Raw genomic sequence first — 15,422 nt, 5'->3', positions numbered from 1 at the left:
TCCTGGGAAGGATACAACCATACTACTAAAGGAAATAGCCCACAGAAATTTTTTGTATATTACTTTGACTATCCCCCCTCCCTCCCCCCACCCTCAAGGGCTCCTACTAGTTTACCCATGAAAAGAAAGTCTGTAGAAAATAATAATACGAAACGATAAACGATTTTTCAATATGTCTCCGAATCGGTTCTAATCCAGCGGATATTTATCACATTTCGAAACCAAGCTGAAATAAACTTTTCCATTATGAAATCCGATTGATATTCGCTGGATTAAAACCGATTCTAACCCATTCTGAAAAATCATGTTATAGTGTCGTATTATATTCAGTTTTCTACGAATATAAAAATATACAATAATAAAATTAAAACCTGTTTTGTTAGTCATTGTCTACGGCATCTTGGGGCTAGCAAAACTGTTTTTATCTTATGTTGTACATTTTTATATCCATGGAAAGCTGTCTAAAATACGATGCGATAAAGAACTATACCTTTGAACAGTCCATATGGGAGTAAGCCTTGTGAAGGTATCCGAAGGTAGCTTGGCGCAATATCTATTCAACACCAGTATAGACGTATTCAAGCTTAGTTTAGGAATCTTGGTCAGATCACTCCTTGAGTTGGGAACAGGTTTCTTCACCCTGACCAGCTGATTAATATCACCATGATCCGTGGCGGCTGTTATGTGATCACTGACAATATCATTATCAAGACTAGTAGTATCATCTTTAGTTTCAGGTACATTGGCGGATTTTGCATCATTAATAGTCTTATCGTCCACGTTTTCCTCTATGGCAATTTCATTGTCAATTGGAAGAGCAGGATCGTGTATAGGCATAGTAGGCAGCGCAGAGGTGGTTTCATCGTGTTTTTGCTGGGGATAGGCAGGTAGCAGATAGTTGAATTTATCAGCATCTAAAAGATAGGACAAATTAACATAACAAGGATTAACAAGTTTTATATACCTTCTATTTTTAGGAAATATTGAACTTTTTTATTGAAAAACATGGATCTAAAGGGATAAGACAATGACCGTTATGTACATCCCAATGACGATATACAAATTTTCCCCTTCTGTAGATTAAAATTGATGGTTGAAACGTTTGACACCCAACTTAATGAACGAACCAACCAAAATTCACTGAAGTCCCCAAAATTGCTAATCCAACGAATAAGGAAACGGTATTATAAAACTTTGGCGACTAGTGTAATAAACAGCCCATTGTTCCCTTTCTCTCTGGAAAAAAAATTGAGTATTCAAAAATATTCAAACATAATTTTTAAAAATCCGCAAACTAACAATTACCAAAATCTTCCGACGGTTCAGCAGCTTTGTTGTAGCAATGATTGAGTAGCTCTGACTCAATATGCTTGTAAGTACCGAGGCAGCTCTTCAATTGGCTCAGTTCTTCGGCGGTGCTCAAGTAGATCACACTTCCAAATACGCTCTTGCACTTCACCTAATATGAAATAAGAGTTTAACAGTTGTGTATATTCTGCACAAGATTTATTTTTTTTCCCCGGCTAAAATTTTTTTATTTTTTTCCCCCCTAGTTTTTTTCTCACCAAGTAGGGGGGAAAATGGAAAAATATTTAAAGAACTCTATTTTATTTATTTTATCCCTCCTACCACACATTTTTTTAGTTTTTTTTTCCACCAAGGAGGGGGGGAAATGGAAAAAATGTTTTCAGTTTTCTTAATTTTTACATTTTTTTTCCCTTCAACCACATATTTTTTATTCCCCCCCCCCCCCTGAGCCGGGGATCCCCTGACCAGAATTCTGACAAACAATTCTAGCTGAAAATTTCCCCACAGCCCCCTTCCTTCTTACCCACTTCCCTTTAGTTAAAGCACAATAAAAGTTAATGCCAATTTTAATTCGAAGCGCCTAATCCAAAAAGGGTCAAAGGCCTTATATTTTGTAAGCCTGACCTAACTAGAAAAAACCATATAAGAGAATTAGGTAAAGTGTATGATATACAACTTTTAAAATTTTAATTTTTTTATGTTTATGATTTATCATAAATGACATAATAATCTGTTTTGATTCTCTTCTACATGAGATGCGACTGATAAGTGATAACGAAGATTTTTTTCTTTGAAATATATTTAGTTACGAAGAAGCAGTAGTTACTAATTAAAATGTTATGGTTGAGCTTAATTTATAACTGTTAAAAATGTTTGTTTTGATCCAATTTTATATATTATTTATTGAAGCATATTCAAATTCCAATGAAATGTTTTACCTTGCTATAGATATATCTATTGAATGTGGAAGGCATATCAAACAGCATAACCAAGTTACACTTGACAAAGTCAATTCCCTCCTCTGAAAAAAAAATAAGGATGATTTAATTACGTGTGTTGTGTTAGACTGAAAGCATGGGTGTATTGTATATCCTGCACAATATTTTATTCCCCCCCCCCTAGTTTTTTCCACCAAGTAGGGGGAGGGGGTGGGGGGGATCTCAATACCCTTTAGCCAGGGATCTCATGCAGAATATACACTAAGAGATATAAGTTTTCCGGAATTGTAGATTTGAAATCTGCATCAAATTTTAAGGATTTTTTTTATAAAATTCGTTTTTTCTATAATTCTTTATCTAAACGCGGAAATACAAATCAAGTTGATTAATTTTGGCATCTGTGATTGGTGGATTTAAAAAATCTGCGCTCTGATTGGATGTCGTACATCATTCAACCAATTAGAGCGCAGGTAGTTTAAAATCCACCTATCCTATTGGTCAAAATTAATTAACTTAAAATGTATTTTCGCTTTTAGATAAAGAATTTTACAAAAAACGAATTTTATAAAAAATCCTTAAAATTTGATGCAGATTTCAAATCTACTCCCTACATTAAAATTCCGGAAAACTTATATCTCTTAATATACACCCTTGACAAAAGGTTAATAAAATAAAACAATTAGGAATATTTTTAGATGTTATATCTTTTTCTCAGTAATCTATAATACAAAGTAGCTTGATGTCTGTCCGTCTGTCTGTCCCTTAAGAAATCGGTAACCACTGAACCGATTGGATTCTACTCTTCAGGGTATATACCTATTGGTCCTGTGGTGGTTTTGAGCTATTTTCTTGGGGGGTGGGACACCCCCAACCCCCCAAAAAACAAAAAAAATCCCCCCATTTTTTTTTTGTAAGAAATATCCTTGACCCTTTGTAGAAGATTTCCTTTTTGGAAGATTTCCTTTCTGAAGATTTCCTTTGTGGAATATTTTTTTTTACAAATTTCACCTTACATTTTTTTTACCATCTCTTGGGGCAAAGCCCCTAGAGGCTAGGGGCGAAGCCGCTAGTATTACTAAAACAAGCAATTTGATGTTAAAAGTTCAATAGAGCAAAATTGCTATTTAACTAAAAGTTTTGATTGAATTATCAAATAAATCCTTTTACATGAAGAAAAAAAATATTTTTACCTAGAACATCTGAAGTGACTAGAATATTACACTCTCTCATTCTGAACCTGCGCAAGGTTTCTTCCCGTTTCTTTTTCTCATTCTCAATATCCCTGGAGAAAAATTGAGAAAATTCAATTTAATAAAGGGGCTGGGGGGGATTGGGGTGGCTGAGGGGTTTCAAGTCATTCGTGGTGAGGAAATAAGATATTTTTTGTTAGCAAATTTTTTTTCTCAGGGATCTAAAGCGATAAGATAGTGTGCAGTACATCCCAAGTAATGATACACAAAATTACCTCTTCTGTAGATTACAATTAGTGGTTAAAACGTTTGAACACTGAACTTTATGAACCAACCCATAAAAATTCAATAGTAGTCCCCAAAATTGTTAAGCCAACGATTAAGAAAGTGTTATTATAAAACTGTAAGGACTAGTGTTATTAAAAGGCCAATATCCTGTCCCTTCTGCCTCTCGTGGCTAACAAAACTGGTAATAATCTTATAGTAGTACATTTTTATCAGCGGAAGGCTGTCTATAATACGATGCGATAAATAATTTTACCTTGAATCAGTAGAGACCGGATCAGAAACACAATATTGAGGACACAGAAACGAGTACCGTTCATCGCTGCGTGATAAATCCTAAAGCAATCCAACATTAATGATTTCTTTTAATGTTCAAACAAGATTAAAGTGAAATAATGAGGGGGCATGAGCTATATGTAACTTTCCATCGATACAAGTTTAGGCGCAAACTACACTGTGTCCATTTTGTATTGGGTATTTAAAATCAGCTAATAGCTTTGGAAATATGAACACATAGAGTCCTTACAAAAGAAAAAAAAAGTTTGCTAGAAAACGAAGAGTCTCTGCCACTAGGGGCAGGTAGTTGTCTGGATTAGACAATAATCTATACTTATATATTTATTCATACAAATATACAGGGGTGTATATTCTGCACAAGATTTATTTTTTTTCCCCTGCTACAAAATTTTTTATTTTTCTTCCCCCCCTAGTTTTTTCTCACCAAGTAGGGGGAAAATGGAAAAATATTTAAAGAACTCTATATTTTCTTTATTTTATCCCCCCTATCACATATTTTTTAAAGTTTTTTCACCAAGGAGGGGGGGGAAATGGAAAAAATGATTTCAGTTTTCTTAATTTTTACATTTTTTTTCCCTCCAACCACTTATTTTTTATTTTTTTTCCCCCCCCCTGAGCAGGGGATCCCATGTAGAATATACACCCCTGCAAATATACTTAAGATTTTTAACTAGTACACAAATATAAATCATTGCATACATTTTAAAAACATCGAATTTGAAAAAAAGTTACCTTGAAGAAATGATAGATAATCTTGGCAGAAAACACCGAATCTACAAGAAGAATCGAACACAATGCCTCGGGATCCTCGGGTAAAGGACCAGTCCTGCGGGTACCTTTCCTGCGCACGCCAGCCTCCTTTTTATTCTCAGGTATTTCTGCCACTAAACCAGGTGCATGTTTTCTATTTTAATCCAGCAAAATAGAAGAACATTTGACAGTACAATTCAATTATCCTATTATATAAAATAGAAAGATTTTTTGTCTGAAGCTTAAGATCTCAATAACTTGACGATCCGATTGAGTTCTCTGTTATATGTAAGCTTCACATAGGTCATAGCTATTAAGCTATTTTCGGGACATCCCTTCCCCTTGGAATTCATAGGTCCTATATTCTAGTGGCACAAACGCTAGTTAAACAAGTAGAAAAAGTATTAATATTCAGGCAATTTTATGCAAATTGTGTAGACAAAAAAATAGAAAACACACATTCCTGTTTTAGATCCTTCAGTTTCATCAGCAGAATTATTTTCCACTGTTACAGCCTTTGATGCATCTGTTTCAGCCTCCACTTGATCAACTTCCATATTTGTTTTATCCTCAGTCTTAGTGTCAGCAACTACATCATTGTCATTGTCATTGTCAGTCTTACTGGTTTCAACATCAGTCTTATCCCGGCTTGCAAGAGCACAGGAATCCTTATCAACTGTTGCATCTGTTGGTTCATTATTAGACTCTTCTTTTTCAGTCTCTTTGATGTGTTCTATGGTTTTAGAACCTTGCAAAGACTCTGTGATTTCTGTTTATTAAAAGATTGTGTTAAGTTATCTAATAAAAAGTATTCGTAAAAAATAAATGACTGAAAATTTCATATTAAGGGGGGGGTTTTTAATGCAACCATCTCGTAATCAGTGAGCAAATGGCACTTAGAATTCGAATTTCGATCTGAAATTTTGCATGAGTAATCCTTGATAGGTCTATTTTCCCTAAATCGAACAAAAAGTTGGAAAAGTAACGGCTGGCAGCTGGCAGCTCAGCCGTTTAGCCATTTTTTGCCTATTTTTAGGGCAAATTCATCACTAATTACGTAGGAATCAACTTTTTAAAACATATTTTTGATTTAATTCATGTTAAATGATAACAATAATCATTTTTAAAAATTTTTAGTACCAGCTGCTAAACGGCTAGAACCGGCAAAAACGGCTGGGAGCCGCCAAGAGTATAAAGGGTAGATAGGGCTTGTGACATGTCTAGAGGTAGGTTTCTATGGGTGCTGAGCTCAAAAATGCTACTAAAAATAGTGACGGCCAATCCATATGGCAGCTGGGTAACAGCTGCAGCTCAGCTGCGAGCGGCCAAGAGTAGAATGAGTAACATGATAACAATAATCATTTTTAAAAATTTTTAGTACCAGCTGCTAAACGGCTAGAACCGGCTGAAAATGGCTGGGAGCCGCCAAGAGTATAAAGGGTAGATAGGGCTTGTGACATGTCTAGAGGTAGGTTTCTATGGGTGCTGAGCTCAAAAATGCTACTAAAAATAGTGACGGCCAATCCATATGGCAGCTGGGTAACAGCTGGGTAACAGCTGCAGCTCAGCTGCGAGCGGCCAAGAGTAGAATGAGTAGATAGGGCTTGTGACGTGTCTAGGGGTAGGTTTTTATGGGTGCTGAGCTCAAAAATGCTACCAAAAATAGTGGAGGCCCATCCACATGGCAGCTTGGTAATGGACGCAGCTCAGCTGGGTAACGGCCGCAGCTCAGACGAGATAGGCTAAGAGTAGAATGAGTACATGAGGCATGTGACGTGTCCAGGATTAGGTTTTTATGAGTGCTGAACTCAAAAATGCTTCTAAAAATAGTTTCGGCCCATCCATATGGCAGTAATAGCTGCTGCTCAGCTGTGAGCGGCTAAGAGTAGAATGATTAGATAGGGCTTGTGACGTGTCTAGGGGTAGGTTTTTATGGGTGCTGAGCTCAAAAATGGTACCAAAAATAGGGGCAGCCCATCCATATGGCAGCTGGGTAACGGCCGAAGCTCAGCTGGTAGAGGCCAAGAGTAGAATGAGTACATAGGGCATGTGACATGTCTAGGGGTAGGTTTTATGGGTGCTGAGCTCAAAAATGCTACCAAAAATAGTGGCGACCCATCCCAGCTGCGCTGGTTTAATTCATATTAAAAGATAGCAATAACCATTTTTTAAATTTCTAGTACCAGCTGCTAAACGGCTAGAACCGGCTGAAAACGGCTGGGAGCGGCCAAGAGTATAATGAGTAGATAGAGCTTGTGAAGTGTCTCAGGGTAGGTTTTTATGAGTGTTGAGCTCAAATATGCTACTAAAAATAGTGGCATCCAATCCTTATATGGCAGCTGAGTAACAGCTACAAGCTCAGCTAGGAGCGGCCAAGAGTAGAATGAGTAGATAGGGCTTGTGACGTGTCTTAGGGTAGGTTTTTAAGAGTACTGAGCTCAAAAATGCTACCAAAAATAGTGGTGACCCATCCATGTGGCAGCTGGGTAACGGCGGCAGCTCAGCTGGGAGCAGCCGAAAGTAGAATGAGTACATAGGGCTTGTGACGTGTCCAGGGGTAGGTTTTTATGGGTGCCACATGGATTGGCCATCACCATTTTTGGTAGTATTTTTGAGCTCAGCACCGATAAAAACCTAACCCTGGACATGTCACATGCCATATGTACTCATTCTACTCTTGGCCTCTCCCAGCTGAGCTGCCGCCGTTACCCAGCTGCCACATGGATGGGCCACTATTTTTGGTAGCATTTTTGAGCTCAGCACCCATAAAAACCTACCCCTAGACACGTCACAAGCCCTATCTACTCATTCTACTCTTGGCAGCTCGCAGCTGAGCTGCAGCTGTTACCCAGCTGCCATATGGATTGGCCGTCACTATTTTTAGTAGTATTTTTGAGCTCAGCGCCCATAAAAACCTACCCCTAGACATGTCACAAGCCCTATCTACTCTTCATACTCTTGGCCGCTCCCAGCCGTTTTCAGCCGGTTCTAGCCGTTTAGCAGCTGGTACTAGAAATTTAAAAAATGGTTATTGCTATCTTTTAATTTGAATTAAACCAAAACTTTGTTTTAAAAAGTTGATTCCTACGTAATTAATGATGAATTTGCCCTAAAAATAGGCCAAAAACGGTTAAACGGCTGAACTGCAGCCGCCAGCCGTTACTTTTCCAACTTTTTGTTCGATTTAGGGAAAATAGACCTACCAAGGATTACCCATGCAAAATTTCAGCTCGAAATTCGAATTCTAAATGCCATTTGCTCACTGATTACGAGATGGTTGCATTAAAAACCCCCCCCTTTAGTTAAGAGGTATGGACAGAAAAGATTGAATATTAATATAAAACATTGATTGTTATTAATAGGTCTTGAGTAATCACCCACTAAATATGAATACCTTGAAAATTATTTTAATCTAAAATCATGGAGATGAATCAAAACACAATTCTTTCCTGGTTCAGTTTCAGCTTTTTGAGATTCATCTTGTTCTTGATTTGCTTCACTAACTTCTTGAATCTTATCAGCATTTTCAGTGATATCTTTGATGGCAGTCTCATTTTTAATTTTCTCTCTGTCAATGCTTTTCTAAAAGATCATAATTTATTAATACGATTACACTTGGAATAGTATGTAAAATGAATATTGTATTCGACTGGCAAATTAAAAAATAATAAGCTTTGACAATTATAAAGTACTATAAAGTACTAAACCTTCCCAGGGCTTATAAGAAGCTGCTTTGTAAAGTAAAATCATATCGGTTCAGTGGTTAGCAAAATTCTTCAAAACATACACACATAAAGATACACTGAGATCCTAATACTTAAAGATTGTCACACTTTTTAATATGAAATAACAAACATTACCTTTTTAGCGTAATTGCCCAGTAAATCCATCAACTTTAACAGTTTTGGCCTGCTATTTTGTACAATTTTTTCATGCTCGGTAAGATCGCCATAGTAATCATCACAAATCTTGCGGATTTTCAACATCAATGTGAACAGGACCGACAGTAGGAGGAAATGTCTCTCGTACTTTTCTCTGGTTTTCAGTTTTTCTATTGTGATCATGAGTAGCAGGGCAGCTCTGTCTGCGCTCCATAAACCTTAATTAAGACAATGAGTAAGTGACCACCAGGGATCTAAGGGATAAGACAATGGCCGATAAATTGATGTACATTGTATTGTACATCCCCAACGATGATAGACAAAATTACCCTTTTTGTAGTTCAATTTTTTTGGTTAAAATGTTTTAACAGTCAACTTAATGAATCAACCAATAAAAATTTCATTTAAGTCCACAAAGTTGTTGAGCCAACGAATAAGAAAAAGTTCAAATAAAACTTTGGGGACTAGTGTAATAAACAGCCCAAATATTAAAAGGACGATAAAAATTGGGCTTATTTTTAGCCAATGTTATACCTAGTTTTTAGGCTAACATATTTAGACTGACAGACATTCAAATGACAGAATGCGGAGTCGGACGCTTTAGTCTCAATTACACGATTTTATTTTCTTTAAATTGGTGAAAACTAGATGATGCCTTTTATTTAAAAGGGCATAAAAATCTGAACTCTCTTACCCAATTGGTCAAGCACATGTTGAAAATCTGTTATCAATCTCAAGGGTGTGGCAGTAGGATCAGGAATATCTGCGATTAAATCACCAAACTCTTCACCATATGTGTCATACAAAGAGTAGTTGTGCTCTTTGAACCAGCTCTGAAAAAAATAAAGTCTAACATTAATGAAATTGAGTTGATAATCAAAGGATGGGGGGGGGGGGGGGGGGCGAAAGTGACACTTTTTGAAACCAAAACTAAAACTAAAAAAAGAGTTACAGGTCTGACATTTTGCATGGCAGTTGCTTTATAGTGGTACAATATGGAACTGTGAAGAAACGGCGTCGCAACCGCCGAAAACCGCCGAGAAAAGGCAAAAACAATTTCGGCGGGAAACGGCGGTTTTCGGCGGTTGCGCCGCCGTTTCTTCACAGTTCCATATTTTACCCCTATAAAGCAACTGCCATGCAAAATCTCAGACCTGTAACTCTTTTTTTAGTTGAGTTCCTTTGTTGACTTTTAGTTTTGGTTTCAAAAAGTGTCACTTTCGCCCCCCCCCCCCCCTTTAAACAGAAAAAATTCTTTTTAATCGTTTAAATTGAATTGAATTTTAAAGGTAACAAAGATGACAACATCCACTAAAGCGAAGCTCTGAAATGGTTGGTGGACAAACGATCATTAACACTTGCAGAACTGAATAGGCAGAATATAAGTTGAAGCAAAACTTCTTAAATACTGGATACTGAGTGTTTAAGGACATACGTACATTTCTAGGACTTGAAGCTTCGCTTAAAACATTGAAAATCAGAATTTCAGAAATATAAAAAACGCTTTTTATATTGTAATTAACTGTTACAGGAATCAAAATGCAAAGTTTAAAATCGATAGGACAATTCTAACGTATTTAAATGAAAGAAAAGAGCTGACCGTTTTGGATAAACGGACGAACATACCCTAATTATAGAAAAGCTTCGCTTATAAAAAGACTGAAACACGAAAAACTAACCTTAGCTTGCTCCGTCAATCTAAATATTTCTTGTTCTGGGTTTACTTTAACATTTATTTGCGCAGATATCAAATCTTCTCCCTATTGTTGGATGTATTATTTTTTTTGCCTGCTTTAAACAAAAGAAAACCTACCATTAAATAATAAAATCAGAAAGGAAGGGGATATTTGACGGTTTATTACACTTGTCCCCAAAGTTTTATAAAAGCATTTTCTTATTCATTTGCTTTAGTAACTTTGGTAACTTTTATTGAATTTTTAATGGTTGGTTTATTGAGTTGAAAACGCTTCAACTACTAATTGTAATGTACAAAAGGGGTCATTTTAAGTATCATCATCTTATCCCTTTAGATCCCTGTAATAAAATACTAACATAATGCGATTTTTAAAAATTGAATGTAATGTCTCCAAGTGATCATAAATAATACATCCCTTATAAAGTGATATTAGCTCAAACGGCCGAGCCAGGAAGCGCAGCTGTGTTGTTATCTCGCTGCTGCACTCGACAGCTGCCGGCAACAGCTTCTCTAATGCCTGCAGCTGTTTGGGTACCAAGTGTTGAGTCTCGTTCTTGTTGCAGTTGAGAATGTTGGGTAGAAAGAAGACTAGCCGAGGTGCTCTGTTTTTGGGCATAGACCTAGATTAATTTGTAGTAGAGGTTTTGTCTGAAGCTAAAGATCTTAGAAACTGCTTTTCCAAATTGATTGTGTTATTCAGAAAATCTTTATAAATGTCTTTCTATGGTTTTAGGCCATTTTCCTGGTCTCCTTCGAAATCTCCGAAACAATACATTGAAAATAAATAGGTAGCTATCATCAATATATTTTTATAAATGACATACCTGTATGCATTCAATAATGAATCTACATTCCCAGATTTCAGACTCGCCTAAAAATTTTGAAAAACAAAATCAAAAACATGAAAGAATTATTACAAACCTTATTTGCTATTTATTTTTCAAAATATTCATATTTGCTTTATTTACCTGTAAATTGTCAATAACAAGCAGATTGAAAGCGGATAGATTTATAAGTTTTCTGGCAATAAGGCCAGAAAAACTGTTGTGCGTCCCGACTATAACCCCACCTCGGTCCAACTTATTCAATACTTGTCCTGCAAAGAGAATAATGGTTTTAACATAAAAATTAAGTTAGGGGGTGAATTTCTTCGCAATTTGAATATTCTATGAATGTGTATTTTAAGATAGGAGTAGAACTCTAAAATTTGTTATGACAGTTGCTCTTATATGGTACAATCTGGAAATGTAATGAGTCAGCTGAAAATATAGGGATTTTTTTTTAAATTATTTAAAATCAGGGTGCCAGAGCCGTATAATTTTGATGCGGCTCCGGCTCCTACCTTAAAATTAACATATCAATTTTTTTTTCATTATTGAATTTGATAAAATAAAATAAATAATATAAAATATTTTGCTTTTATTTGATTAAAGCTATATAAAAGTAGAAGGATGTGTGTCTATTTGTTAAGTAACAATAGTTTTTCAGTTTATTATATGGAAATAGACCGTTGCCAAATTATAATATTACTTTAAAAAATCATTTTTAGCTAGTCCGGAGCCGGAGCCGTTTTTAACGAAAAATACGGCTCCGGCTCCACCATAAATGTTGCTGCTCCCGGCTCCGGCTCCAGAACACTGTTTAAAATTGTCTCAATTTGGCGAGAAAAGCAAAATAATTTCGGCGACATACCGCCGTTTTTTTTATGAATCTACATTATACCCCATTTAAGCAACTACCATGCCAAATTTTAGAGTTCTGCTCCTTTTCTAAAATCTTAAAGCACACACCTTTAGGGAAAATTACGGAATTGATTTTAATATTGAATATTTTAAAATAAATAACCAACCTGTATCTAAATCTATGTCATCGCCGATTTGTTCAACGACCAAGTCGGTCATACGGGCAAGAAATCCAGCCCATAGGCCGACCTGATGTCGGCTATGCAGTAAAACTCCGGCTTTTCCTTCCCCACATCGTATGCTATTACTTCTGGCCTGAATTTAATATTTGTTTACGAAAATTACAATAAATATGAGTTGGTTAAAGTTAACAAAACTGTTGTCAAATGCAGAAATAAGGTATAACCAACAAGAGAAATAAATATAAATAATATTTGGGGGGAAATTATACTATGTGCTGACCCTCAACGACAGCTGAAAATATCGTAAAGGTTTCGCGATTTTTTTCGTTGGATTCGGATTGCCAACCCTATTTTTACATGCAAGGACAGACACACATTTTGGGGACCATCAATTCAGAAGTCCCAAAGATCATAGAGATGACGAGAAAGCATTGAAAAATATTTTTGATTTTATCGAAGAAGTAAACACTAGATAATAAAAAATAATACCTTAATTGCCATGAGAGCCAGGAATGACTTTTCATGGGGATGTGTGAGGACATAGGTAACATTTTTATTCTGTGAAACCCTGGCACACTCCACTTGATGTTCAGGGGGTGTAAAAGTAAAGTGTGGAATATTTTCCAGGAACCCGCACCCCAACGACATTTTCTAATTGTTGTATAATTTTCTTGGCTGTGATATCTTTTTCTGAAAACAAGAATTAATTTAAATGTTAATACTTTTTAAATAGCCTAAAACCAATTCAAGAACTTGAATCTGAAATACAATTTAGCCTAAAACCACCCCAAGTCCCTGTGTGAAGCTTCCCATAAAGTGAAAACTCCAATCGTTTCATTAGTTCTACAAATCTTAAGCTACAGACAAAAAACCTTACTTCTTAATATTATAGGATATAGAGGGTTAAACTTTTGATATTATAGGTCATCCTGATCGATTACATATCATTAGAAATAAAGCTTACTATACTGCAGCTTTGGATTCTGTATAATATCTACAATGTGAGTAGGAGTCTCAGTAGGAATAAAAAATCTACGAAAATTTTATACTTGGAAAGCAAATAGAATTTTGTTATAGAATTCTTCATGAATAACTTTTTAAAAAATTGGTCAACTGAAAAGTACGAAAAGCACATGAAAAAAACTTTAGCCCTCAATTGGCGACAAAGCTGCATGCAGTGACTGGAAATATTGATACCGGGTAGATTTAATTATGCAGATACTGCATGATAATGAATAAATTAAGACAGTTATGTAAAGGTTGTATTCAAGTTTTGATCATTGAGGTTAGATTAAAGACTATCTCAGGTTTGTAAGAAGCTAAAGATTAAGAGTATATATTTATTTTATAATTATAATTTTAAGCCTGAAATGGTTAATTCAATTTTTTACCTCCTCCCTCCTTCGAATATAAACACTAACAACCCAGGGAGGGAGGGTACATTGCATTGTTTATGATCAAGTACATAGTTTTACATTTTTTCTTGTTCGTTGTCTTAACAACTTTTGGGACTTTCATAGAGAATTTAGATTGGATATATAGTTCCCTACAAGTACTTAAGTCCACAAGTTTCAACCGATAATTTAACTCTACAGAAGGGTTGATCCGTGTAAAATTATTGATAGTTACGTTAATTTAACGGCCAATGTCTTATCATTTAAAATCCCAATAAACAACCACTTGCTAAATTGTATAACAAAAATATATTATTCGCATTTTTAAGTGAAATATAGGGTTTGTTTATATCAACCATTTACCTATTAAATTCATTTCAAAACATTTATATATATTTTAACCAATTTTTTTATACCAAATCATTTCATGTTAATAGTCATATTTTCTTAATAATTAAAGAATTACATTTGAACGGCAAAAAATTAAATTTATTGCGCAAAGTTTACAATAAAAACATGATGCGCCACACTGTGCTGAAATAAACAGGGTTGCCGTTAATTTTTCCTTTAATTGTATACATTGCATATTTTTTATATTTCCCTTTCATTTTTACGTATGATATCAATCAAAAAAACATTTAATCGTTTTTTCAAATTTAGAAGTTAAGCAAACGCTCTCTTATAAAATAATTATTGCTTGAATGAATAAAAAGTAAAAAATAATTCTTTCGATTTTATCTGTAATAATCGATTATACCATGTTTTGTTTCATTGCGCCTAACCCCTGCAGGTTCCCCTAGCCCTGCAAGGCCTAAACTATAGGTCCCTATCACGGCATATAAAGGTAAAAAGATTGGGGTCCAAAATTTATTTTTTAAATTTTAATATTCCGTTGAAAAAGAAAAAGAAACATGGCTGTTAGTATAAAAATGATTTTTTTTTTCAAATTTAATTTTTAATATTTGGGAACTATGTTCTTAAAAAGTACAACAAATGCCGCGTAACAATTCCAAAATAGAAAACGACATTTAAGAAATAAATTGAGCCTTTTATTCTCTAACACAAATTTTCCTCTACAAATTATAATAAGAAAAAAGTGGAAATAAATGTGTATGTAGTAATTGTCCATAGGGAGAAATGTTACTTGACTTTTCTGGCTTAAAAGCATCTTCTTAGGCAGAGGCTAGTTTTTCTGCTTCATGTCCTGACAATTATGTATTCTTTTTTTTTATGTTGATTTATTTGTTTTGTGTTAAAATACGAGTTTTTTTTGCCTTTTTTTTGGCTAGAATTTCAAATCTATAAATGTGACGAAGTTAAATGTCTAAAATTTGTGTTTTTCGTCCTTATAAAAAATTAAAGTTTACATCTCTAACTATGTTATGTAATTAACATTTTTATTTTCTATAATAATTATTGTTCAATGCATTACCTGAAAGATTTTGAGTCATAATATAGTGAGCTAGGCATGATTTTTGATAAAAACATTTAAAATATGACGAAATTTTGGTTTTAGAGCCAATTCCTTATTTTTTTGGTTTCAAGATTTACAATCATTAATATTTGATAATTTTGAAATGTTTTTATCTATTAATGTTAAGGTTTAACTTGCTATATATATATTTATTTTACACATTAATGCATTAGTGCGTTACTGCGCGCCTTATCTCAGGACTTTTTAATTCGAAGGGGGAAATAAAATAGCTTAAAACCATCTAAAGCCCTACCTAAAGCTTCCCTAATATTGAGAACCCAATTTGGTTTAGTAGTTATCGAATTCTTGAGCTACAGTAAAAAAAAACTTACGACTTTTAAATCA

General features: G+C 34.8%; 1 protein-coding gene across 1 annotated transcript in view; it reads right to left on the bottom strand.

Moving 5' to 3' along the window:
- The window catches only part of Dcr-1 (Endoribonuclease Dcr-1), a 36,796-nt gene extending 23,895 nt beyond the window's left edge, over nucleotides 1–12,901 (bottom strand). Inside the window, exons 1-16 of the mRNA XM_080175462.1 lie at nucleotides 12,699–12,901; nucleotides 12,195–12,342; nucleotides 11,314–11,441; nucleotides 11,170–11,216; nucleotides 10,698–10,965; nucleotides 10,329–10,409; nucleotides 9,344–9,482; nucleotides 8,629–8,867; nucleotides 8,176–8,350; nucleotides 5,228–5,537; nucleotides 4,751–4,922; nucleotides 3,978–4,057; nucleotides 3,437–3,528; nucleotides 2,247–2,329; nucleotides 1,306–1,459; nucleotides 491–914 (exon numbers count right to left, since the gene is read on the bottom strand). Coding sequence (XP_080031588.1) covers nucleotides 491–914; nucleotides 1,306–1,459; nucleotides 2,247–2,329; nucleotides 3,437–3,528; nucleotides 3,978–4,057; nucleotides 4,751–4,922; nucleotides 5,228–5,537; nucleotides 8,176–8,350; nucleotides 8,629–8,867; nucleotides 9,344–9,482; nucleotides 10,329–10,409; nucleotides 10,698–10,965; nucleotides 11,170–11,216; nucleotides 11,314–11,441; nucleotides 12,195–12,342; nucleotides 12,699–12,857 — 2,699 coding nt within the window. The 5' untranslated portion in view covers nucleotides 12,858–12,901. The remainder of the gene's footprint in view (nucleotides 1–490; nucleotides 915–1,305; nucleotides 1,460–2,246; nucleotides 2,330–3,436; nucleotides 3,529–3,977; nucleotides 4,058–4,750; nucleotides 4,923–5,227; nucleotides 5,538–8,175; nucleotides 8,351–8,628; nucleotides 8,868–9,343; nucleotides 9,483–10,328; nucleotides 10,410–10,697; nucleotides 10,966–11,169; nucleotides 11,217–11,313; nucleotides 11,442–12,194; nucleotides 12,343–12,698) is intronic.
- Nucleotides 12,902–15,422: the final 2,521 nt, after the last annotated feature.

The sequence above is a fragment of the Acartia tonsa genome, chromosome 10 (assembly GCF_053477335.1).
Source record: "Acartia tonsa isolate MP-2025a chromosome 10, ASM5347733v1, whole genome shotgun sequence".
Lineage (NCBI taxonomy): Eukaryota > Metazoa > Arthropoda > Copepoda > Calanoida > Acartiidae > Acartia > Acartia tonsa.
The sequence above is the reverse complement of the archived record's forward strand: the minus strand, read 5'-3'. Positions and strand labels throughout refer to the sequence as shown.